The sequence below is a fragment of the Puma concolor genome, chromosome F2 (genome assembly GCF_028749965.1).
Source record: "Puma concolor isolate L17-30 chromosome F2, mPumCon1.1.hap2, whole genome shotgun sequence".
Taxonomy (NCBI): Eukaryota; Metazoa; Chordata; class Mammalia; order Carnivora; family Felidae; genus Puma; species Puma concolor.
In genome coordinates, this window is record NC_141684.1 from 32,718,232 (window position 1) to 32,744,025 (window position 25,794).

A 25,794-nucleotide genomic window follows, 5' to 3' on the forward strand; every position below is an offset into this window, starting at 1 on the left:
TATAAAATGGCAAGGGGAAGTCAGAGTCACACAGTAGGAGTATAGGGTTTGGAACCATCAAGACCCGTTTTCAAATTTAGCTCCATTGTTAGGTCTCCATGACCAAGAACAGCCATACTATCTTTCTCAATGGGAATGCCAAACTATGCAGGGGCGTCTGGGTGGCTCAGTCAGTTGAGCATCTGACTTCGGCTCAGGTCCTGATCTCGTGGTCTATGAGTTCGAGCCCCGCATCGGGCTCTGTGCTGACAGCTCGGAGCTCGGAGCCCGGAGCCTGCTTCGGATTCTGTGTCTCCTTCTCTCTCTGCCCCTCCCCCACTCATGCTCTGCCTGTCTCTCTCCGTCAAAAATAAATAAACGTTTAACAGTAATTAAAAAAAGAATGCCAAACTATGTAAAATAATTTTTAAAAAGCTACTTATCTTATTAAGCTGTTTGAAAGCCTGATGCCGGGAGAAATTATTCTAATGTCTGTAACTCAGACCCTAAGTTACACAAATGTACATTTGAACCCCACTCCAACCACTTACTAGCTATGCGACCAAATTACTCAACCCACCTAATTCTCCATTTCACCTTTTGTAACATGGAGTAGTATATTAATTACTTCATAGGACGTAGTAAATGAAGATAAAATGAAATGATGCCTATACAGTAAATATTGCACTACCCGCTCTTTGTACCACAATACCAATAGTTCTTAAGTTGAACAATATCAAATTACCTTTTGTAGGTTAAGAACCATTACATAGTAGTGATTCTTATGGTTCATCATTCAAGTATATGAAATTCCTGTGACAGTTTCTGGCAACTACACATCCTTTGTTTATCTGGTCAACCAATCAATATTTATTGAGTACTTTTTTTTTCTTTATAGCAGCATGTCATACCAAGGATAGGAAGGTGACTAAGACAGTTCTTGCCCTCGGTAATTACAGAGTAGACTGGAAAGCAAGCAATAATCCCTGTTTACTTTTTTCTTTTACTAAAAGTTAATGGCTAACTTCTTACTTTTTTTTCCCTGAATTTTTAACTTTGTTACTCTTTTCTTGAACCCATATGATAATGATCCTAAAACAAGGTGATGGAGGGGCGCCTGGGTGGCTCGGTCAGTTAAGCATCCGACTTCGGCTCAGGTCACGATCTCGCGGTCTGTGAGTTCGAGCCCCGTGTCGGGCTCTGTGCTGACTGCTCAGAGCCTGGAGCCTGTTTCAGATTCTGTGTCCCCCTCTCTCTCTGACCCTCCCCCGTTCATGCTCTGTCTCTCTCTGTCTCAAAAATAAATAAACGTTTAAAAAAAATTAAAAAAAACAACAACAAAAAAAACAAGGTGATGGAGAAGAATGAGAGAAGCACACATGGCTGGTATGGAAGTACCATGGAGAGGATTCAGGGGTGCCGAGTAATGGTGGCTATTAGTAGCCATGTACGAGGCCAGCAACTAGTTGGGCTCAAGATCTGCTTCATGCGTTAATTAATGAGTAACCTTCTATAAATTGCTCCAAATTACTTACTGCCAACCATAATACAAACATAAACGTGTTCGAGTTAGAGTACTCCGCTGAACACAGAACTGCAATTTTGCCATATTTCTTACATAGCAAAATAACAACCATTGCTCCCCAAAGAATGGCTGATTTAAAAATGCAGTGGATCTGGATTATGACAAGAGAACAGCTACTCCCTTGGTTCCTCCATATTATACTACCATCACGGAGATAAGACATTATATAACCATTTATTCCTAGTGATTAAGCCTGCATTCCAAGGCCTCTTTTGTATTTCTGCACTCTGAACGTGGGCACTGGTAAGCTGGTTCACTATACCATTTCCTTCCACTTTGATAGATCATGTTGACATATCCTGGGAAAATCTCACTTCCCTTCTAGTTAAAAGCTCCCACCAGCATGCCACAGGTATTTCAGGTTAGAAAATGAGTAGGTTTGGGACCAGCAATTATAGAAGGAAAAGGAATATAATCAGATCCTGGTGTGCAGATTGTTTTTTAAGCTCACAAATTCCCTCTTTCCGGTGTTTCAACTTTCAAAGGCTTATGGTAGTTTAAAGGCAATCCTCTTATAAATGTACAAATTGTAATGATTATAGGAACAAGTTGTAATTGTTTCTAGCAAGTTTTGAAGAGTCTTTGATGTTATGATTAGTGTTTTATATGTTAATATATTGATAGGGGTGCTTATTTGCTTGTTCCTTTGTACGCTTTTATGGTTTCTAGGTTCACTGTGCAAATAAATCTTTGATCTCAGTAGGTCTATTTGGTTAAAAAAGAAAGCTAAAAGAAATTAAACATGCGAAGCCCAAGGTTTTGCAATATTTACGAAGAAGCACGATTAGGGATTTCTCTGTAAGAGTACAGAGCTGGGGCCCACGACCTGAAGGTGGAGAAAAGTGCCCCGAATGACACCACACACGAACAGGGGACTGCGCTGGGGAGTGCCATCCCGGAACTTGGGCTCCTTTGTAGCCAGGGTGTATCTATATGACGGCAGTCTGGGCTGATGCCACACTGAGCAAATCAAAGGCAAAGCACTGCAAGCCATCGGCTTCCTCTTTCCCATTTGCCTTCTGCCCTTCAGAAATCACCATGGGGAAGAATTCTCTGTCTTTGCAATGGTTTCATTTTCAGCTATCCCCATCATGAGTGATTTCAAGACAGCGTCTGGAATGCAATGCCTCCTGGAGCATGCACCTTGACACGAATTGCTAAGTTTCAAAGGAATTTGCTTTCTGTAGATAATGTCTAAGAGAGAGGGACCTGGGATTTCATCAAACTGGCTATCAATAAAGCTAACAGCAAGGAAGGCTCAGTCACACCACTCAAATGCAGGGTTAGGTAAATGTGTGCAGTGCTAAGTAATTAATGGTATAACACTTTCTGTCATGTTTTGTACAGAAAAAGCCCAGTAGGCTTTGCTGACAACACAGGTTAGAGAGATTCAGGAGGGAAAAAGGAAGAGAGGGGATCAAATGTCACTTTGCATTCTCATTCCCCGCTCACTGGGTGCTGTTGTGCAACGCTCAGGTTCCAAAACTTGCAAAGAGAGAGGGAAATGATTCCTGCATTTACCTTTGCTGTACACAATGCAGTTGTTTTTGTTGTCTTCTACTCCTTGCCAAGTCACATCCAGTAGCCACTTGGGACCAGCAGTCAGCACCATTGGGACCTGAGCCTTTGTCTTCTGTAGAAAGAATGATAACAAACAGATGCCATTTGCTTTCGTTGATTAAAAACTTGAATAATAACTGTACTAATCATTTTATTTTTACAAACAACTAAATCTCCCAAACCATAATCCACGTCCTTATTCCCCTGTCTCATAATATCTTTTTAAGATGACAGAAGCTGTAAGGCTTCACTGCTTTCACTAATCTGAATGGTAGAATTATTATCAAGGATTTTTTTTTTTTCCCTAAATGATACTGGATCAGATCTCCAAGATCAGACAGATCTCTTGCGGCTCTGAATTATAAAGAGAATGCAGATGACTTTCATTGCAAAGAGCAGAGTGTTTAGAAGTGAACTTTAGACACATTGTACTTTACTATCAACAGGATCTCACTATTTCCTGAAACAGACAGGAAAGAATTTAAAGAATCAGGATCCATTTCAAAGCTCTACCCTGAGCAACATTTTTATTAGAGTCGGAATTTATTTCAAATGAATAATGAAATCTACCTAACCCCCTTTGCTAAGTGTGGATATGTAGTCTGACTGTAACTGAAATAATAATAATGCTAATGATTCACCATACATTGTCTCCAGAAAGAGTATAAAAGAGGAATCGTGAATAAATTCAGATGCAGAGCAACTAAAGCATGACATACCTCGCTCTGGGAAGCACAGAGGCAGGGAGACACTCGCCCTAGTTCGAACAAAATGTTCCCGGTTGTACATTTTCAACATAAGGCTCAAAAGGTTTATCAATTTAGGCTGTTTGGAACGCGAATTATTTGCCTTTAATTACATTAAACATGGCAGGAAATAAACTGAGGAGGAAACAAGTGAGCCTTAGCAAGACTGTTGTTTCCCGATGAGTCACAGTGAACTAGCAGTCAGACTTTTATCATCCACCAGACCATGCCTGTATATCAAATATCACAAAACCCAGAGTACAATGCAAGGGTCTCAAGGTAATGTTTGAACTGAATCTTCACCTAGATATGATCCTGCCACAGAGATCGTGGCTCACTCAGGGGCTTTGCTGCAAATTTCCCAAATTGGCATTAATAAGTATTCACTTGTGGAGTTCCGTGTAATCTGGTCATTTCAAATACCTCAGGAATCTGGAAAACCCATTTCCCCCACTAAATAACAACAATGACTGCACCTGAGACACAGATCTGTTGTTAGCTGCAAACCCATATTGACGACTAGGCGTAAGATGAATGTTAACCCATTCTTTAAAGTATCAATTATATTATAAGAGGTAAAACTACTGTAAAATACACTGTTTAATGAAAAAAAAAACAACCATCATGGATAAATTTTTTTTAAAAGTCTGAAAAAAATACTTCAAATATTAAGATATGGTAAGCCAGATCAATTGTAAGAAATGCTAGCATACTGGTTTTTCGTGTTCATTCTTTGATTCAATTTTAAATTGTTCGCTTTTCAACCACACATCTTAATTGTTCACTTTTCAACTATACATCTTAATATTTGGTAAGTACAACCATTAAAAACGTTTATCTGGTGCTCTACACATTCCGAGAAACTTCTCTAGTAACAAACTATAGAAATTATCCCTGAAAATATAGTCTGTAGGAAAGAAGAATACAGGAAAGAAGAATACAGACTAAAGGCCTGTAGAAAAGAAGTAATTTTATACTATTTTTTTTTAACAATACAGGCAAAGATGTTAGCAAGTTATCTTTACGGTTATCAGTCTGAGTGACCATTTTTATTTACTTCCATTTGAAAACACAATTGAGGGCAAGTAAGCTTCTTCAATCTGAAATGATAATGACCCATATCCAATTAATATTAGGTCTTAATTATGCATATGTCAGCTACCTTTACTACCAGAGAAACAGGTAGACCCACAGATCAGGCTCAGCAGGTCTCCAGGCAAAAAGAACGAGTCACAAGAGAGAGTCCACCATTTCGGTAGACCGTTATTATGTAGGAGATTTCGCGATCTTATTTGTAACACATGTTCTTTTCTGGTTTTAAATAACAGATTTCAACAACAGGCACCTCCCCCATTTCTACTGTATTCTTATTTTATGGGAAAGACATACTTTTTATTTAATCTTTACACTCCACAATTCTTAAAGCCACATGGATTGCTACACAGTAAATCAGCTTTCACAATTTTCCACAGATAATATGAAAAATAGATATTGATCATTTAAACTCTTTAGGGAATATTTTAGTGTAAAGTAAATCAGTTGATTTGCTGATACTATAATCTTCCATTCATCTTATGAATATACAAACCACCTCTATCCTGGTCTTGTGTTTTTTGGTGCTAGCAATATTAAGGCATCTTTCTTTTTGGTGAAAGATACAGATACCTAAGAAAAAAGTTGAATATAATGCAAACAGTCGCATGATAAGAGCGAAAAGTCATGTGTAAATTGTTTTGGGATTAATGCAGGGCAAGAAAGAAAGTTCTGTCTTGTGGATTCTGGGAAGATATCATAGCGGAGGTGACATTTAGACAGTCTCTTAAAGGATAAATGGGGAAAATTTGCAGTTGGTGGTATGCCATGGACAAAGTCTGAGCAGTATATGAGTCGTGAGTACAGGCAATGGTGAGCGGTTCTGGGATACTTTGCTTTTGAGTTCTTACAAAGTCTTTACAGCCATTCTTGATTTGTAGAAAGTACTAGATAAGTATTAGCTATCATCATCGTCACCATCATCATCAATATTTTCATTACTGACAGGTGGGAGAGGAATAACAGCAATGTGTCTGGAAGGGCAGGTTAGAAGCTATTTTGAAAGATGTTTTTTTATATTAGGCAAAACCTTTTATGCTTAAATTTCTAAGCAAAGGAAGCCAGTAAAGATTATTTAACCAGGAAGAATAAGGGTACTATTACTTACGCTACTTGTGCAGGTTTCTTGTTAGACACTTACTTTATTTAGTCTTCATATCCATTCTCAGATAAAAAAGAAAAACTTGCAACTCAAAGACTAATGACTTCTTTTAGGTCAAATGGCTGGTAAAAGGAAAACATCGTATCTATTTCTAGCTGTTTCCAGCTAGACTCCTGGGGTGACCAACCATTTGGGTTTTTCTGAGACCGAAGCGTTCCCCAGGATGCTGGGTTTTCAGCCTTTAAACGAGAAATTCCTTGGCAAACTGGGATGATTTATCCCCCCCCCCACTACTACTGTTACAACAATATTAGTCATTTACATCTATTGAACACTACATGTTGGACACTGTACTTCCGTTCCATTATCTTTTTTGATTTTTAAACTCGAGGGCTTAGGTATTAACTTTTTCCATTTAGTATATAAGCAAATTAAGACTCAAAGGAATTAATTTCATGGTGCAAATAAAACTAGTTAATTAATATCTTTCCTTAATAGTACATTAGGCATCATACCTTTTAAAACTTTGGAAACCTGGGCATAGATAGAATCGGACTTATTAAGAAACCGAATTGAAGGAAAAACAATTTCTTTTACTCTAAATCAATAAAGCAAAAGCAAAAATGTAGCTAAAACTTGCTGAAAGCTCTACCAAAGCTGTGAAGTAAATAATAAGTAGATAAAAAATCTCAAGGGACCAGTTATTACAGTTTTGAGGAGGTAAGTCAATTTCTTTCTGAAGAAGTCAACTTTCGTAGAGATTGACGGACTTCAAAGAAGATTACCAAGTGTGAGAAGGAAGGAGTTAGCCAGGATTATATGAAATCTACACTCCAGCAAAATCCATGAATAGAAAATAACAATAATATCCACACTGATCATTAGGTTCACTTTCCCAGGTCTCTATCATAAGGACTCATACAAGTCTAGAATGTTAAGAAATGGAAGCAACTTCAAAGTTCAGTGAGTTTCACTCCCTAATTTCACAAATGAAAAACGTTAAGACCAAGATGTTTATTAGTATCCTACAGAGCATACAGTCGGCACAATATGTTGGGAAAGAGAGTGGATATAAACGTAGTCCCATGCCCTAATTCTCTGGAACCTGTCAATATGTTACCTTACTTGGGCAAAGGGTTTTAAAGAAGTGATTAAGGTGTAGGACTGTGAAATGGTGGAAATATCCTAGATTATCTGGACAGGCCCAGTCTGAACACCTGAGTTCCTGAAGACAGGAGAGGCAACACAGTAGATCAAAGGAACTCCATATGAAAAGGATTCCACCTGCCTTTGCTGCCTTTGAGGATGGCATACCGAGTTTATAAACTAAGGAGCACAGTGGTGTCTAGAAACTGGAATGACTCTGTTTCAGGAAGCAGGAAACAGGGACCTCAGTTTTGCAACCGCAAGGAACTGAATTCCGCCACCAGCTTGAATAGTGGGAAAGGTATTCTCCACTAGAAACTCAGGAATGGAATGCATTCCACCTTGATTTCAGTCTAATGGCATCCATACTGGACCTCTCACCTACAGAACTGATAATAAATTTGTATTGTTTTAAGCCACTAAATTTGTGGTAATTTGTTTCAGCAGCAATAGAAAACTAACACAAAGGGGATTCATATTTACTGACTTACAGTTTAAAAAAACACTTTAAGCTCCTTATCAAATGTACTCAAAAGGTGTAAAACAGCTTCTTAGATTAACATTAAACCTACGTTGTCATTCCACAATTATTAGATATACTAAATGTTCTTGTCTTAAAGTACAAGAAAATACATAGTGGTGACTGTAATAATTTCCACTTCTACAATTAAGTATTTAAAACATTTCATGATTTACTGTTGACCTTATAGTCGAGGCAGAACAGAAAGGATGTTACTTTCCTTGGAGTCGGATGACCTAGGTTTGAATCCTACTATGTGCTATGGGCAGGCTCCACGACTGGGAAATCACTTAAACCTGAATGTCGTGAATTGCAGATTACACATGTGTAAAATGGGGACAATGGTTTCTTTCTCAGGAGACAGTTGTCTAAATCAACCAGCACAGTGTTTAGTACATTGTAGATGCATGTAACACTTCTGCTAAATAGCTACATGAAGAAATAAACTGAAAATGTACAAAAAGCATTTACTGAATCTTTGTTTTTCTCAGGTGCTGGTAATGCCTACAGTTATTAGCATAAAAATCAAGAGAGAAACTCTTTAAACACAGCGGTGGTAGTCATTAGTGCTATTGATAAATTGTTTCCAACTCTCCACTTTCCAGATCCCTTTTAAAGTCAGGCATGGCTATGTGACTTCATGTGACCAATAAAATTGAACAAGAGATGACTCATGGCACTTCCACACAGAAGCTATAAGAGCCAATGGACTCATCGCCATGCCTTGCTTTGCGGCAGTGATCGTGGGAGCTCGCAAGGAGGAAGCCTTGGCAATCACAACGGCCATGTAGTGTGATAAGGAAAGGAACTTTTTTTTTATGTAAAAAGCCATTGTGATATTAGAGTTGCTTGCAACCTCAGCAAAACCTAGCTTATCCTCACTTATGCAAAGCTTTTTTTCATTTTTTTCCCCCGTATTCAATAACCCATGGGTTTTTACAGGTTAAAGTTTGCGTTTTATATCTAGGCAGTCTCTTTCAGTAATAAATCAATTCAAGGTACATAACAGGAGCCCCCAGTTTCATTTAAACTGGCACGTTTTAAAAAGAAAAGGAAATAGTGTGCACTTTTGAGGCTCCACATTGCAAGTTAGAAAAATGTGCACTCCTGGACACTGTTTGAACCCAGAGTTTCATGCTTCGACAGCCTACAACGAGACAAACTTGACAAGGACAAAATGGGTCAAAAGTGTCATTTCTTAGGAATAATTAGAATCATCTAATGTGGATAAAAGAGGTCAAACTAGCATCCACTTCTCACTAACCTTTGGAGTTACTGGACCGACAAAGGAGGTAGCCTTCAATAAATGTTTATACTCAAGCCAAAAGGTTAATGGAGATAAAAGTAGACAGCCCAAAGGTAAAGAACAGAGGATAATTCTAACCCAAGAAACTGGTGACATAATGCTGTCTTAGGGACTCCAAATTTTGCTGGAAATATTTGCTGAAGATTTCCAAAATGAGGCTTAGGAAGAGCTAGAAGTCTTAGGAAAATCTGACCTATGAGAAGAGCCTGACTTTACAGCCTTTTAAAAGAGCTACAAGTGTCACCTGATGGAAAAATTGGCCTCCATTGGCTTCAGTTTGGGAAATATAACAAAATCTCATTAGGGAATTTCAAGCCAATGCCATGAGATGGAGTTCGATGTGGATAAAAATGCTCTCGGCATGTTGATTCCTTAACTGGGCAATAGGTGAAAAGGGCTGAAGCTTAGTTGACAAAATTAATAGCTGTTTCTATTCTCTCCAGCTATAAAAACATATTTGAGACTAGGCATAGAAAATTTTCCAAATCACTGTAGACATTAGATTTAGAACCAGAAAAAAAGCCAATCTCCCCCAACTGAATTATTGCCTACATCTAAATGAAAAAGAAAAATGGTACTGTATGTGATTTGACCTTAGTTTCAGTTAATATATCCAAGCGGTTCTGCACACTGGAATTACATTTAAACACAATCTGAAAGTCACGAAAACATTGTATCACTCTCCCTTTAACTGTATGATGTCTCTAGTGACAGTGAGCTTGAATTTAAAAATTCCCTTCACAAACAGTCTATCCTATGGGAGCATAAAAACTTAATATCTTGGAGTACCCAGAGTGGGGAGAAATGTCAAGTAATAATGCAAGGCCCTACACAATTATGTTTTCAGTAGTTCTGTGCGTGACATACAGTCTCAACATCACTGATTTGACTGGAACTATAAAACTTGTAGTATGGGGGTGCCTGGATGGCTCCATTGGTGGAGCATGTAACACTTGATCACAGGATTGTGAGTTTGAGCCCCACGTTGGGTGGAGATTTACTTAAAAAATTAAAATATTTAAAAACTAGACTTTTAGAATGAAGACTTCCAGGGGCGCCTGGGTGGCTCAGTCGGTTGAGCATCCGACTTCGGCTCGGGTCATGATCTCGCGGTTTGTGAGTTGGAGCCCCACGTTGGGCTCTGTGCTGACAGCTCGGAGCCTGGGGCCTGCTTCGGATTCTGTGTCCCCTGTCTCTCGGCCCCACCCCTGCTTGTGCTCTGTCTCTAGAGAGACATTGTTTCAAAATGAGAGACATTCTTTCAAAAATGAATAAACATAAAAAAAAAATTTAGAATGAAGATTTCCACCTACCAAACCTGTGGCTTTTAGTAAAATCCTTTAAAAAGTTATACAGGGTTTGAGCTTGATCCTGCTGAGGCCAATACTTTTTTTTTTTCTTTAAAAAACAGAGTATCACTTTAGACTACATAAACGGAATAACTCTATTCCATGTGGTCTTGTAGGGTCAACATTATCTGTGTGATGATATAAAAACAGGTTCTCAGCAATAACACCTAAATATTCTCCATGATTAACTAATGCCAGACATCATTCAGACATGACTAGGCTTTTCATGTGTTTCCATGCAAATCATGTGCTTCCGTTTAAAAAATAATAAAATGACCACTGAACTACACTGGGATATCCCTTGAGTAAGAATTGCCACCTTCCTTTTGTTTATTGTGTCTAAAAATGAGAGAGAGAGAAAGAGAGACACAAACAGATTTAAGGAAGTAACCAGGGCCACCTGGCTGGTTCAGAAAAGCATGCAACTCTTGATCTTGGGGTCATAAGCTCGAGCCCCACATTGGATACAGAGATTAGTTAAGTGAATAAATACATAAATAAAAACTTGAAACAAATGAAGAAGTAACTTTAGGAGCTTTCAAACTCATACCAAGTATTTTACCTACAGTAATTGTTTAGGAAACAACAAAACTCAACTTAGTAAAAGATAATCAAATTTCCCTTGCTTGAAAAAGACGGATGTGCTAGACACATTTTCAAACTCAAGTTCAAATAAATTAAGAATAGTCTTAAATTAGGAAATACATAAAAAGTCTAAACTGGAAAGGCATCCATGATGTGCCCTACCAAGGACCACTACACTATACCATTAGGCACAGAATAGATTTATGAATGGAAATATTAGGAAGGTGTCATTAGAGGAGCATTTCTCTTGAGCACAGTTCCACAAAATATCCTTTAAGGACAGCATGAGAGTGAAATTCCAGAGAAGTCTGCTAACAAATGTCTTTAAGATCACCGTGGTATGTGGGATCTCAAACACGATAAGAGACTTTTCAAAAACAAAATGAGTGTGAAATAAAATGATAGAATTCTTGGCTACTATATCCATCCATACTCCTTATGTCAAAGACAGTTTTATCTCTAAGAACCAAAAATTTAAATAATCATTATCTCTGAGGTATATTTGCTTTTAGTTCTCAAAATTGTGGAAACCCATTATGACCACATGAGTCACTGCTTAAAGATAGAAATTTCAGTATGAGAAATAATGATCTTTTAAGAAAGTGAACACAGTTCCATATATCCAGGTCATTAAAATAATCTCTTTACTTCCAGAAAAAAAGATTATTTCATGATAGTTAGAAAAATAATTGAAAATTACTGTTTAAGAATACACACATGCAAGATACAGATTTTTCATTTTTCAAATGGGAAGAATCTCTAAATGAATAACAAACAACTAAATTATCCAGATATTTATTATACTTTCATTTTCAAAAAAAAAGAATAGATTCATTTCTCTTTCCCTTTTGCCAATTCACTCCCACAGTCTCATCTGTTCTCCACATATATTTGGCTCTGAAGAGGAACTACTCCCTCCAAGCTGGCAACCATTAACTTCAACCTTTTATTTTATACGGTTCTGAAAGTCACAGAGTGTTTAAGGAGTGTTGTTTTGCTCCTGGCAGAATTTCTGGGCTTGCACCTAGTGCAATGTGCAAAAGAGTGTCAGCACCGAAGGCTTGGGAAGGAAAAAGTAAACTGCTCTCGAGTATCCCCGCTGACGTAAACCTGTGGGGGGGAGCAGGGACCGGAAAGCCGTGATCCCAGCTGTGTGACCTGGGATCAATCATTTAACCTCTCATATGTCGCATCTTTCTGCTTTGTAAGATGATCTCATATGTCCTTCCAGCTTGACAGTAACATCGTAAGACTTTCTACTATAGAATTTTTTGTCAAGTCTAAACTCAAATCTTGAGTGTGAAGATATTTATGAAAATTTAATACACTGGGCTTATACTGACTTAAGGAAACACTACTATTTTTTAATTGCTGATGCAGTAAATAAAGCCACCTACTGTACTTTACCTTGGAATATTAATACCAAGGAAAATGGTGAGGTCAGTGGTGTGGTCAAAATAAAATGTTAGTATGAAGAATTATATGGAGTGTGCTGCAGATGCGCACACACACACACACACACACACACACACACACACACACACACACACATTCAACTATCGATGACCTATTTACACATAAAAAAATAGTGGTCAATTCTATTCAGCAGTCTCTTTTTGCGATTTACCCCAAAGGCATTCTGTGGAAGAAAGAAAAAGCTATATCCTGCACAAAGTCATCCTCAGATACTGAGATATGTCTGTCCCTCATGAATTAATCCACTGCACTATGTAATGAATCTTTCGGACACCTTTTAGACTGTCTCCTTATTACCATTTTAGCCAATCTTAATATCAGCTTTTCCCCTCCACAGAAAAAGGGCAATCCTGGTATTAACAATAGAGTAAATTTTAAAACCAAATGCAGAGGGTTTTTTCCTTATATATACATGCTTTGTTTTCATGATTTGCACCTGTATTTTCCTCTATAACCATAAAGTAGTAAGAACTCACCTATATCTTGAACTTAAAATATACCTGCGATTAGAAACTGATGTTAAGAGTCTAACATCAACTGGAAGAATAGGAATGAGAAAGGTGTCTCCAAAGAGAAAAAAGCCAAATGATGGCATTGTTAAACCATATAGTACATGCTGGGATGTATATAGCACCTTTGGGGAAAGCAGATTTTTCTGAGACAAATTATTTAAAGTTGGGTGCAAAAGCTTAAGAGCTTGGCAGTATGGTTGGCGGAAGTGTGAAGGTGCTATAGAGGAGTGGAACAAAGCTTATCTAATCTGTGAGACATTTTAATAACAAGAATATTGCAAACACTTAAATTAAGTATGTAAAGTAAGACTCTGACCATGAGAGTAGTTTTCAATATTTTTCTCCAAATCAACAGATGCAGAAGGACTATACTAATTCTGTACTTCCAGAGAATAAAAGCCAAGTGCCCAACTCAATGAGAGTAGCCTTCCCTTCCAGAAGTACGCTGCTTTGTTTCCCATGGAGAAAAATAAGGAGAAGAAGATGCCAACCAATGAAACTGATTCACCTCTACAACCTCCCAATCCAGGGGATCTTTGTGCAACATACCTGTGGATCTGGGGCAACGAAAGGAACATGCTATGAAAGCAGAACCAAATGAGATAAGCCTTTATAAATACTGCCCCTGGACAAATTTCTCAAACCATATTCTTTACAAAGGCGTAGACATATGAATAAAAGCATCAACATATGTGTTAGAAAGAATACTTAATGTTAACATGACAAACTAACACATCTGTAAAAACTTAATGGTTGAGTGCAAATACCAGGGGTTAAATTCTGCATTTAGTTGCGAGTACATGATATTAAAGGTTGGACCAAGTTGGCTTACATTGTCCAGATGTGGGTTTTGCCACATAAAAGATGTAATGTTACAAATAAAATTATTCTAATTAGTAGTGAACGATAACCATTATTTTTGTTTGTTTCAGGTTTTATTTAAATTCTAGTTAGTTAACATATAGTGTAATATTGGTTTCAGGAGTAGACTTCAGTGATTCATCACTCACACACAACACCCAGTACTCAATACAAGTGCCCTCCTTAACACCCATCACCCATTTAGCCTATCCCTCATCCACCTCTCCTTCAGCAAGCGTCAGTTTCTCCTCTACAGTTAGGAGTCTCTGATGGTTTGCCTCCCTCTCTCCCTTTTTTTCTGCCTTCTCCTGCGTCCATCTGTTTTGTTTCTTAAATTCCACGAGTGAAATCATATGGTATTTGTCTTTCTCTGACCGACTTATTTCACTTAGCATAATACACTCCAGTGTATCCACTTTGTTGCGAATGGCAAGAAGTCATTCTTTTTGATGGCTGAGTAATATTCCACATACATATACGTATACATATACGTATATATGCATATGCATATGCATATACATATACATATGTGAGTGTGATGTGTAACATAACCCACATCTTCTTTATCCTTTCATAAGTTGATGGACATTTGGGCTCTTTCCACAGTTTGGCTATTTTTGGATTTCTTTATGCCATTTCTATTTGAAAAGACTTATTTAGGTTATTCTGCTCTTATAATAATCACTTTATACTTTACTAGAAATTGGGTATATTCATTATTCATTAAATAAATATTTATTAAATATCTACTATAGATAAAAACTCTTAGGAACAGAATGATGAAAGCTACACTTCCTCTAGATGCTCACAGTATATTGATAATAAAAATACCTAAGTGACATACAGATAGGTTATTTAAATCAATATTTATAATCCATCTCATGATATTTCAAGTATATGACTAATACATTTGGAAATATCAATGTATATTTGATGGTCCATGACCAAATGACAGTGTAATAATAGATGAGAAGTGTCTAATCCACTCATTTTAAAGAATCTTCATGAAAATTTAAGATTACACCTTATTTTACTTTTTTTTTTAAATTTTTTTTTTCAACGTTTATTTATTTTTGGGACAGAGAGAGACAGAGCATGAACGGGGGAGGGGCAGAGAGAGAGGGAGACACAGAATCGGAAACAGGCTCCAGGCTCCGAGCCATCAGCCCAGAGCCCGACGCGGGGCTCGAACTCACGGACCGCGAGATCGTGACCTGGCTGAAGTCGGACGCTTAACCGACTGCGCCACCCAGGCGCCCCGACACCTTATTTTACTTTTTATTTTAGAGGGAGAGAGCATGAGTGTGGGGGCGGGGGTGCAGCAGAAGGAGAGAGAGAATCTTAAGCAGGCTCATGCTCAATGTGGTGCCTAACACAGGGTTTGATCCTGAGACCCTGGGATCATGACCTGAGCCAAAATCAAGAGTCGGATGCTCAACTGAGCCACCCAGGAGCTCACCGGATCACACTTTAATTTAAAAATTTTTTTTAACGTTTATTTATTTTTGAGACAGGGAGAGACAGCATGAACGGGGGAGGGTCAGAGAGAAAGGGAGACACAGAATCCGAAACAGGCTCCAGGCTCCGAGCTGTCAGCACAGAGCCCGACGCAGGGCTCGAACTCACGGACTGCAAGATCATGACCTCAGCCGAAGTCGGACGCTCAACCGACTGAGCCATCCAGGCGCCCCTACACTTTAATTTTAAAGTTAAAAATACTGAGGCTTTCTCCAGTATATGCTGAAAATCTATAAAATATAGCTTATATTTTAATAATTCTATCTAAAACCCAATTATAAAATCTTTTATTACATTTATCGCTTGATTTAAGCCATGCACTTCTACTTCTACCAATAGTTTACTATATACTCATTTAATTATTATTACTATGAAATAAAGTATATCAAAAATATATTTAAAATATTTCAAAAACAAATATTTTGCAAAATGTAGTCAAGATAAATTATGTATATACTATTTTAAGCATATACTAATTACCACACTTACTATGCTTTATTAATAGTCAAATTTTAAAAGTTGCCCTTGGGTGCCAAGCTGAGTTTGCACCACATCTCCATCCAGTAGCTGTATGACCTAGGGCAAGTTACTTAACTACTGTTTCTTCATCTCTAAAATAAGTATAAGACAAGCAAGTATTTATGTCATAGGATTATTCTGAGGATTCAATGAGTTAATGTATATAATGAGCTTAAAGCGATACCAGGTATGTTATTGTATGTGAGTGTGTGGCTTATGTTTCCAACACTCCTAAAGAAATTTGTTTCCAGGGTGCCTGGCTGGCTTAGTCAGTAGAGCGTGCAACTCCTGATCTTGGGGTTGTAAGCTCAAGCCCCATGTTGGGTGTAGAGATTACTTAAAAATAAAACCTTTATAAAATTACTACTAATAAAAAAAACGTTTCCATGAAAATGCAAAATTCTCAGTAAAACAAGAATTTAGGCTGGGTGGAAAAGTGATGCATTTCTCTAATATATGATTTATATCATTTCATTAAGCATTAACTATGCTAAAATTCTAGATGCTGAATTACTTTTTAATTTTTTTTTTACATTTATTCATTTTTGAGAGACAGAGGGAGACAGTGCACAAGTGGGGGAGGGGCAGAGAGAGAAGGAGACACAGAATCCGAAGCAGGCTCCAGGCTCTGAGCTGTCAGCACAGAGCCTGACGTGGGGCTCGAACCCACGAACGGTGAGATCATGACCTGAGCCGAAGTCAGACGCTCAACCGACTGAGCCACCCAGGCACGCTTAGATGCTGAATTACTTTTTGAATTTTCACAATTCCATTGTTATGTCCATTTTATATAGGTAAAAACCGAGACTCTAAAATATACAACAACTTGTTCAAATTCACATTGCTGGAAACTGCCTTAACCATGAACTGTTTTCTATTTTTTCTCTTAGTAAATCTATAAGAAACTAAATTCTTTCCATGGTGTCAAAACAGTAAGAATCTTCTTAGGAATTGTGTTAACTATCAATTCTTCATGTCCATAAAAACTAGCTTAAATGATCTTCCATGAGCCAGTGGTTAGTAGTTTCTGTTTTACATTATGCATGATTCCTAGCTGCACTTTGTATAAGCTAATTGCATGGTGCTTCATTAATAACCTTTAGGGTTTTTTGAGCTGTGAAATTTATAGGTTTATAGTGAATTATTTCTCACATTTGCACAGTTTTGGGTCTTGAAAGTCTAGTTGAGATACTAAAAACCAATATCAGGCATCAAGTGGGTGTATGAGTGGAACAGAACCGAACATAGTCTAGTTAGTGATATTAAAAATATTGAAAAACAGGCAATACTGTTAATATTTTTATTTTTATGACTGCAGGTATTTTTATAGCTATAGAAATGTTTACAGGTAAACAAACAATGACTAAAAAGTAGCCTATAAAGGTTATTTTCAATCATAAGCAGAATTCATGATGAGATCCAAGGTGTCTTTAGGCTAAAATTCACTCAACTCAGTACTGATTATACAAGAACAAATGAATAATGAATTCTCTTGGTGCCCACTGGTCAACAGACAGAGTAGAGCCTCATCATAGTACTTCACAGTGAGGTACTGACGTATACTCTGGGCAGCAAGGCAGTCTAGCCAGGCCTTTGTGTCTGATTGGTCAATTCCACTCTTCAGAACCTCTGTGTGTATCTACTTAAGGAACCTAACTGCATTGTATAGTCTTGGTGCCCTGATGGGGGTGGGGGAAAGTTTCTACTAAAAGAAATATCTCAGTCTGAGTGCAGTTAGTGTGTCCCCAGCTTAAACTGGATTGCTCACAGGTAGACTGAAAAAACAAAACAAAACAAAACAAAACAAAATACAGAGCAGTTTCACCTGCCAATGGAAGTTCAAGGTCAAATTGGGAAATCAAAAAGGAGCCTTCACTAAAAACCATTGGGGAGAAATAGGGCAGAGGTGGAAACAAGGTAGTTCTTTTGATTCAATAGGTCTGAAACTGAAGCGTTCAGTTGTGATTCAAATATTATTTATAACATACAGTATTTCCTTCAGTGTGAGGAGCACAATGAGGAAAAGAAGCAGAAACCTCAGTTCATATACTACAGACTTAACAGACAGGCAATTAACACAGTGGCTAAAAGCATGAGTTCTACAGTCAGATTGCTCAAGTTGAAATCCAACCTTTGCTACTCATTTGTGGTGTGACCTTAGTAAACTCTACTTCTCTGTGCATCAGTTTCCCCATCTGTTAAATGAGAATAATAATACCTCCTGGGGCTGATGTGATGTGAGATAAATTAATACTTATAAATCGCTGACACTGATACCTGACAAATAGTAAGTGTGGATTTATAATTATTATGTACATTGATTTGGGGAAATGGAGAAAAATTTAAGAAATAGTTAAATGTCTATGAGAAGTCTTATGCCTATTTAATTTATTCTATCCAGACATCAACAGAATGATCAACATAGCATGCTATAAATATGTAAGAGATTTTACTATTTTGACTAATCTTACTGCTTTTAAACTACTCAATAAATTGGCTAGTGGGGAGACAACTGAACTACTAGTAGCACAAATAAAAGATTTTAATGGCAACTTAAGGTTAATTGAATAAAATCTCACCTTCTATGATAAAAAGCCCTACATACTGGTTATAAAATAATATATTCTGTTGAAATTACTCCAAATTTTCTACCTATTGTTTTTACTAGTACCTACAAGGTCTAAAAATGTGCTTCTAGGGCATCTGGGAAATAACCTGAAAAGGATCTAGACACTGAGTTCCTAATTACGCCACTCCCCTATCTTGATTCTAAATTGGGAATCCCTGAGCTAGTTCAAAATTTTTAAATAATGCAAATTTTTCTCATACCATGTGCTGGAACAAAGCCTTAATGTAACTACCATAATTTAAAGTTGTTATTTCAAATTTTAAATATGTTGTCTCATTTGTCAAAGACAACCAAACCATACCCAAAGCAAAATCCTTCATAATTACAAAGTCTATGACCTTTTCTTTTGTAATTTCTATTTCATGCTAGTATGTTAGCTAGATATATTTTCAAAAATGATCTATGAATTCATTAAATTTAGGTTTAAGCTTTACCTCTAAGTGGTTGGATTACCTTGGTCAAAATATACTACTACCCTGAGCCAGTTTTTTCATTAATAAAAGAAAAGACCAGGACTTCAGGATTCAGGGCACCTTCTGGTTCTAGAACTTCATGTACACTAAATGGAAGAAACTTGTGAACAGACTTGTCTAGTGTTACTCAGCCTTTTAAAATCTATGCTCTCCTTTCTTTATGTCAAAAACAAATTCATGGTGTCCTTTGATATTTAGAAAATTAAATAATCACAGTGGCTATAAATATATTAATGAAATGACACAATGGTGCCCCGCCTCTAGAAGCAGACAGAAGCCCTTCAACAAATACACATACATCCAGGCATACTCTTTAATGGGGCTCCTCTCTTTACATTTGAGAATCACAAAACAATGTCACTAATTCACAGTAAGGTACATTTTCCCTAATTCAACTCTCTAAGAAAGGAAAGGTTAAACTACAAACTCAGAGTTTGTTCTGCCTTCTGACTTATGCAGAGCAAAATAACTTATTTATGGCTCTGTCTTCCATATCTTTTGAAACTGTGCACCCCCCAGGTAAGGCACGAGCTTGATCATATATTTCCATGTTGTGCTACTAGACTAACCCAAATTTCAGTCTCAAATGACCAAGACTCTAGTGGTTTTTTTTTAATGTTACTATCCTTTACAGTGTTGTAGAAAGCATCCTTCCTACCATATGCATAAAATGAGTATGTTGCAATCATTGTTGATAAGGGCACATCATGCAAGATACACAGACAAACTTCCTCTTTGGCCAAAATCACACTACTCTAGAACATACGGAAGAAAGGTTAGCAGTTTTGCACTAGACCAGTTTAAGTTTCACTAAAGTAAACTCAGTGAAAATCCAGTTGATAGTAAAGTCTCAAGCATGAGAAATGGCCCTATGTCTGTTTTTATTACATAAAATTCTAAATGTGGATTAAAAATAAGATGGATAATTTTAGAAATCCCTCTCATTTAAGTGTTGTGGATAGACTACACATCTGCGAGAAAACCAAATTATCTTGTAGTTTTCCTGTCTTGAAAGCAGAGATTTGGAGAGAAAAAGAAAGGGCAGGGAGTGAAACTAATGATAAAACGAAGGGTCCAGCCGTGGGACTGGAGCACATAGAGTCTGCGTTCCAATAAGACTCAACAAACAGCTCTGATCAGAATCTAAGTGATGGGAAACAGCCTGTAGCTTCGAGATTAGCTGCTTCACACTATTTCTGAGTTAAGCCAGCACAAGTAACATCATGAATGCGTAATTATAATTATGCATTAGAGTATGCATAATGATCTTAAAATCGGTAAACAAAGAAAAGGCATCAGAATTGCTCAGCTATTTTGGGTATACTATTACAGAAGACAAAATATGACTAAGATTTTAAGGAGGGGTGGCTCTTAGTGAAAGTTTTTCACATGAAATTTACAAACTTGAGAAAATAACGAATGAACCAGCATTGCTTTAAAAACCCCTTTTAGGAAATTCCACATGAACAAGTTAAAATCAAAGAAATGCAAGAGTATTTCAAAACACATGAAGCAAGCCCTTAGGAATGCTCGTATTTAAAGAATCCAGGCTAAGAAACAGAAATAATAATAAGGTAACATCTTGGACTTCTGATATCGTTTAATAAAATAATGCATGTTCCTGGAATTGTTCGGAAAAATATAATGATCTGTGATTGGCTGATAAAAAACAAGTAAAATAACTAAAAGTTGTGTTGGAGATAATTTATGACATGTGAGGAATTTGGGGTTTTGGGGGGGCAAACTATTAGATTCCCAAAAGTCTAACCATAAGAGGGTCTAACCTGAACATGCCCAGTTGTAATGCAAAATCATTTGCTTTGAGTTTTCCAAAATGAAGATGTAATTCCAGTTGAGGGGTACTATCTCCTCAACCTTGAAAGGCAGTTACATCATATACTAGCCTTCTATTTTTTGGGCAAGATGATTTGATATTCTGGAACCCTAATCTTTTCTCACGGTACTATTTTTACTGCTCTCCTCTGGAAGTTAGCCAAGTTCTCCACATTCCTCTTAACAGAGCCTTAAACTGAACACCCACATCTTAACAAGAGTGTGGGTAAGCCTAGAAATTGATGGATTCAATGGGGACCTCGTCTATACTCAGGGTCAGAAGCTCAGGATGCCTCGGGGAACATTTATTCTTCATCAATGAGACAAAACAGATGTTCACCAAAGCTACCTGGAGCTCCTTTCATCTTTTAGTTTTCTTGCCCTCCTTCCCATCAAAATTCAGAGAACCCATTCAACATTCTTTTACAAAGTCGTTTTTTCACTCGTTTTTCTTGGCATCATATTTATTGTTTTCTTCAAAGTACTTATATCCTTAACAAAAATTCATTAGCTTTCGACCAGTGTTTTGATACTTCAATAATAATGATCGATGCTCTCTATAATCATCTTCTCCAGTGTTCTTCTGTTTCTTCATTCCTCCCTTACTCTCCCTTTCCCTTTCTACTCCTTGCCTACCCACTCCCCCCTTTCTCTCTCCCTTTCCACCAAAACTGTGGAGTAGGGCAACATCATTACTGACCTCAGCCATCATTTGCCTGGCTGATGACTGAAAAACCGGTTGGAAATCTCAAATTAATTATGCCATTAATTTGCATAATTTTGGTCTGCACATTAATCTTAAGTATATACAGTAGTCCACCCCTTATCCTTAAGGAATACATTCCAAGATCCCCAGTAGATGCCTGAAACTGAACCCTATGTGTTTTTTCCTATATATACACACACTGGAAATAAAGTTGAATTTATAAATCAGGCACATTAAGAGATCAATAACTAGCTATAAAATAGAACAATTATAAACAATATACTGTAATAAAAGGCTTTCTCTCAAAATATCTTATTGTATTGTAGTCACCCTTCTTGTGATGATGTGAGGTGACAGAAGGCCCATATGATGAGATGATATGTGGGGAATGACCCAGGCATGGTGACATAGTGTTAGGCTACTACTGACCCTGTGACATTATGTCAGAAGTTGTTTCACCGGCTTGTGACCCTCAGCTGACTGTGGGTAACAAAACCACAGAAAGCAAAACTGAAGATATGGGGAACTAGTGCATATAGTTTTGACGACTGAAATAAATTTACGCTGTAGCAGTCAAACCAACAATCAACAAGATAGGTACTGATTACCTACCATGCATGATGGCAGCCGTGAACATAGTAAAGGTCATAAAAGAGCAGTTATTTTGAAAATGTCTGCAAGTTTTTAAATTTTGTACTGTGGAGAGGAAAAGGTTCACGAATCTAGTGGAGGGGGGTAGGTATTAAAACTTCCCAAGGCAATCGGTGGCTTGACTGAAGAATTAAGAGAAGAGCAATAATTGTGAAAGTGGCTTGGTTTTGCAATGGTGATGGAGGGCGATTCTGTCAGATAAGTGGTTCATAGTACAAGTTTCACCCATGAATTTAGAAGAAGGCAAAGAATATAACCCTCTTTAAACTTTCCACTATTTCCCCAGGAATGAAAATTATCTTCTTTATTTCAGCTTTTTGGAACATCTGTCTTTTTGACTATACCCTGGTTCACATGCTAAAAAGTTACAGACACGCAGACAATTTAAATATATAGTGACCCTGTAGAGACAGAGAGCACAGGAGACAGGAAAGTTCACAGACTTTCCAATAAAGAGCCAAGTCTCGATATATTATTAGACATTTGAAAAATTCTTCCATACTCTAACCAAATATTTATAGCTTGTTTTTCTGTCAACGATCTTGTTTTATTTTTCAGCGTTGCTGGAATGACATTATTATGTTGGAAATGTTAGATGACCGTGCTGAAGACATTCTTTATTCAAACCAGGGAAAAATTAGTGTGAAATGATTAAATACAAGAAGTCCTAGTTATAAATGGACTCTAAAAGTTCATTGGTAAAAGGCACCATTTGGAACTCAAAATACATTTTTCACCTTCACCAGTGTTTCTCAACCCAGAAGCTGCAGCCCCTTTGGGGTCTTCAATATTTATGGGCATTTTTTTTTCCAATTTGATGTCTTCATTTTGATCTGAACACAAGAAACAAGAAAACAAATATACTTTTACCTTGCAGGATGGCAAATCATGTCTTTTGTAGTGAAGATTTACGTATGAAATACCGTAAATAGAATATCTTAATTTCCTTAACTTAGAGTTTTTCAAATGACAGTCTGCAAATCTCTAGAAACCTTGAACCTATTGAATTGTTTTTTCTTCAAAAAGAATCTATATCTTCCTCGAACTGAGCAAAGAACTGGCATAGAACCAACACTGCAAATTACGGTAAAGTTTCAAGGTTAGATTACAAGAAGGTTATTTAGCTCTTAATCTAGCTACACATTAGGTATAAATTCCTGTGTCCAGGAATAAGGGTCATTTGTTAGAGGAAGGACAGAAAGGGAGGCAGGATATTTCCTTATCTTTCTCTGGCCCCGGGAAAAATTTTAGTATGATTTGTCTTCTTCTGCCTTCTTCCTTTGCTGTTCCTGCCTCCCAACTTCCAAAAGCATTCTCCCCTCATCCTTGGAGTTTCTTCAGCCATATCAGCCCCTCAAACACAGGTCTTCATTTGAGGCATAGGTGTCCTACCTCACAAATTCCTCCACGCTCCAAAATGACTGTTTGTGTATCCACCACCATGAAATAAACAAACACACGTACTTCCATCAAGCTGGCGAAGCAGCTTTTGCAAGAAAGGCACTGACCAAACCAGCAGATGCTATGGTATGAATGATCACTACGGCACTGACAGACCTGTAATCAGTAAGCGGTCCCCGCTTTACAAAACTTTCTTCCCCCTTCCTCCAAATCTGAGCAGAGTCTTTAAATCTTCCAACTTCTCATTTGTTTGTTCGCTTTGTTTTGAAATCTCTCCAGTGTCTCTCTTGGCTAAATATTTGACACTTGCAGAATGGCAAAGGTGGAACTCTGGGCATTTTTAAGTTAATATAATAAGCAAAAGCAAGTCAGAAGCTGTCTGTAAATAATGTATAAATTCAGTGGCTACGGCTGCCTGACATACTGACTTTTGAGATGTTGTGAGTAGGCTCACCGGTTACCAAGTTACTACCACAGAACGGGAATGAACTGTGCTCCCAAGCATTGTGTTCTTCTTGTTTCAGAGAGTAATTTTTGAAACCGCTGAACTCTGGGAGCGCTGTGTGTATCATGGCCTCACTACATAGCACTTGTCACTAATTGGCAGAAGCTGCTCCAGACAGACCTGGTCTTGGCAAACAGACTGAATGCTATTCTCTGCCCTTAGGAAATCTGTCTCTCCAGGTGAGGTTTGAGGCCATGAGAACAGCACTGTGTCCAGTTTGTTTTCCTGCTGTTTGGCCATTGGATAAATTAAGCACCTTAAATTTTAGTGTCACTGGTCCACTCTTCCAGACATTCTCAAAATAAGCACTTTTCCAACATGTTACATATATTTTTGTTTTCAATTCCTGATTGAAGGGCCACGTAGCACTTAATACAAACAAATGGCATCTCTGAGGGCTCAATGCAAACTGGGCATGAAAGATGAGGTTGATGTCCAATTTCTCAGAGCACTGTTAGCCAGTGTTATTTGTTGGATTCAGATTTGCTCTTATAAATGGGGAACCCAGACTCATTTTCACTAAAAGTTTAAGCAAAAGATCAGACCGTCATTATTTTAACTTTTCAAGAAACCCTGTCGCCACTGGAGTTCTAATTTCAGTAAATTTCCAGAACCCTAGACCATCAGTGACATCATTTTTAATGTTTTGGTCTTCTTTACAATATTATAAGAATGAATCTTTTTCTGTTTTTAATCACAAGCCTTATCCAGCAATCAAAGCAGGTATATAATAAGCTAAGCTACTCTGTAAATCTAAACATTCCCTACAAATGGAAAAGATACAGCCTGGGCTCCCTGATTGTTACTAAGGCGACTATCTAAAATGAAAATCTGATTAACCCTTTTGCTGCCTGGACCTACCCACGTACCACGTTAGCTGACTTCCCTGCACTTATCTCTTCTTTTTCCCCCTCCAGAAATTCATAATTGCATCGCTCCACAGTAGTTATGCTCTGGTTATCCTATCTGAGAGGACGGTGATGGGTGGTAGTCCCATCCGGACAGCTGAGTGGGGTGGCCGCCTCATCATGAGGAAACAGACATTGAATAAGAGGGCACGTGATTTCCTGCTTATTTAAGGCATCAGTTTGATGAAATCCTTGACAACATTAAAGGATTCCCATTCAATAAATAGCAGACTACTACTGTATTTTCCCTTCACTCGGGAAATAATGTGACAGCAAAAGCTGTATGTTTCACAAACATATTTTTCCTCAACTATTTTTGAATGACATTAGCAACTGTTAGCATTTGCTAGGAAGAATAATATTTCAAAGCATTATACAGAATTTTAGCCAAGAACAAATATCTGTCAGGCAGTCTCTATTCTCTTGGTACAACAAAAAAAGGGGAGTTCACCAGCAAGGGGGAGGGGAGTAAGAACACATAATTTTTTCCATGTAATTTGGACAACAGGAGGCTGTGCACTAGAAATTCACTAATAGATTTTGAACACTCAATCATGTAATCAAATTACATGAAAATGTACCGTTCAAAGTGTATTGTTGGCATTCAAGGTTCTTTGTGAACACCCACTCTCCACTGCTTCCGTGTTGCTCCCCTTTCAAATCTTTCTGGAAGGATGTCTTGATAGTTTTCACCTCGGCTCTCTACTGGAGGCAAAATGGCCCATTTGTTATTCTCTACACTTGGCTTGATTTATTCCTTCATCTTCCAGGTAGGCCATTCCCTCCATCCTGAATTCCCTGCCTGCTCCTCTCTACCAATTCATCCCTATCA

At 37.6% G+C, this 25,794-nt stretch overlaps 1 protein-coding gene, 1 non-coding gene and 1 pseudogene across 5 annotated transcripts in view; all 3 read right to left on the reverse strand.

The window, feature by feature from the left end:
- ZFPM2 (zinc finger protein, FOG family member 2) overlaps nt 1-25,794 on the reverse strand; it is a 474,560-nt gene that overhangs the window by 162,779 nt on the left and 285,987 nt on the right. For all 4 annotated transcript variants that reach the window (XM_086694918.1, XM_086694916.1, XM_086694915.1 and 1 more), the window contains one exon: nt 3,086-3,197. In XM_086694918.1, the coding sequence (XP_086551044.1) occupies nt 3,086-3,197 (112 nt within the window). The remainder of the gene's footprint in view (nt 1-3,085; nt 3,198-25,794) is intronic.
- LOC147571912 (small nucleolar RNA U3) lies at nt 4,701-4,780 on the reverse strand (annotated as a pseudogene).
- Nucleotides 16,502-16,586, reverse strand: TRNAR-UCG (transfer RNA arginine (anticodon UCG)). Its single transcript has one exon. It is a non-coding gene; the product is annotated as a tRNA-Arg (tRNA).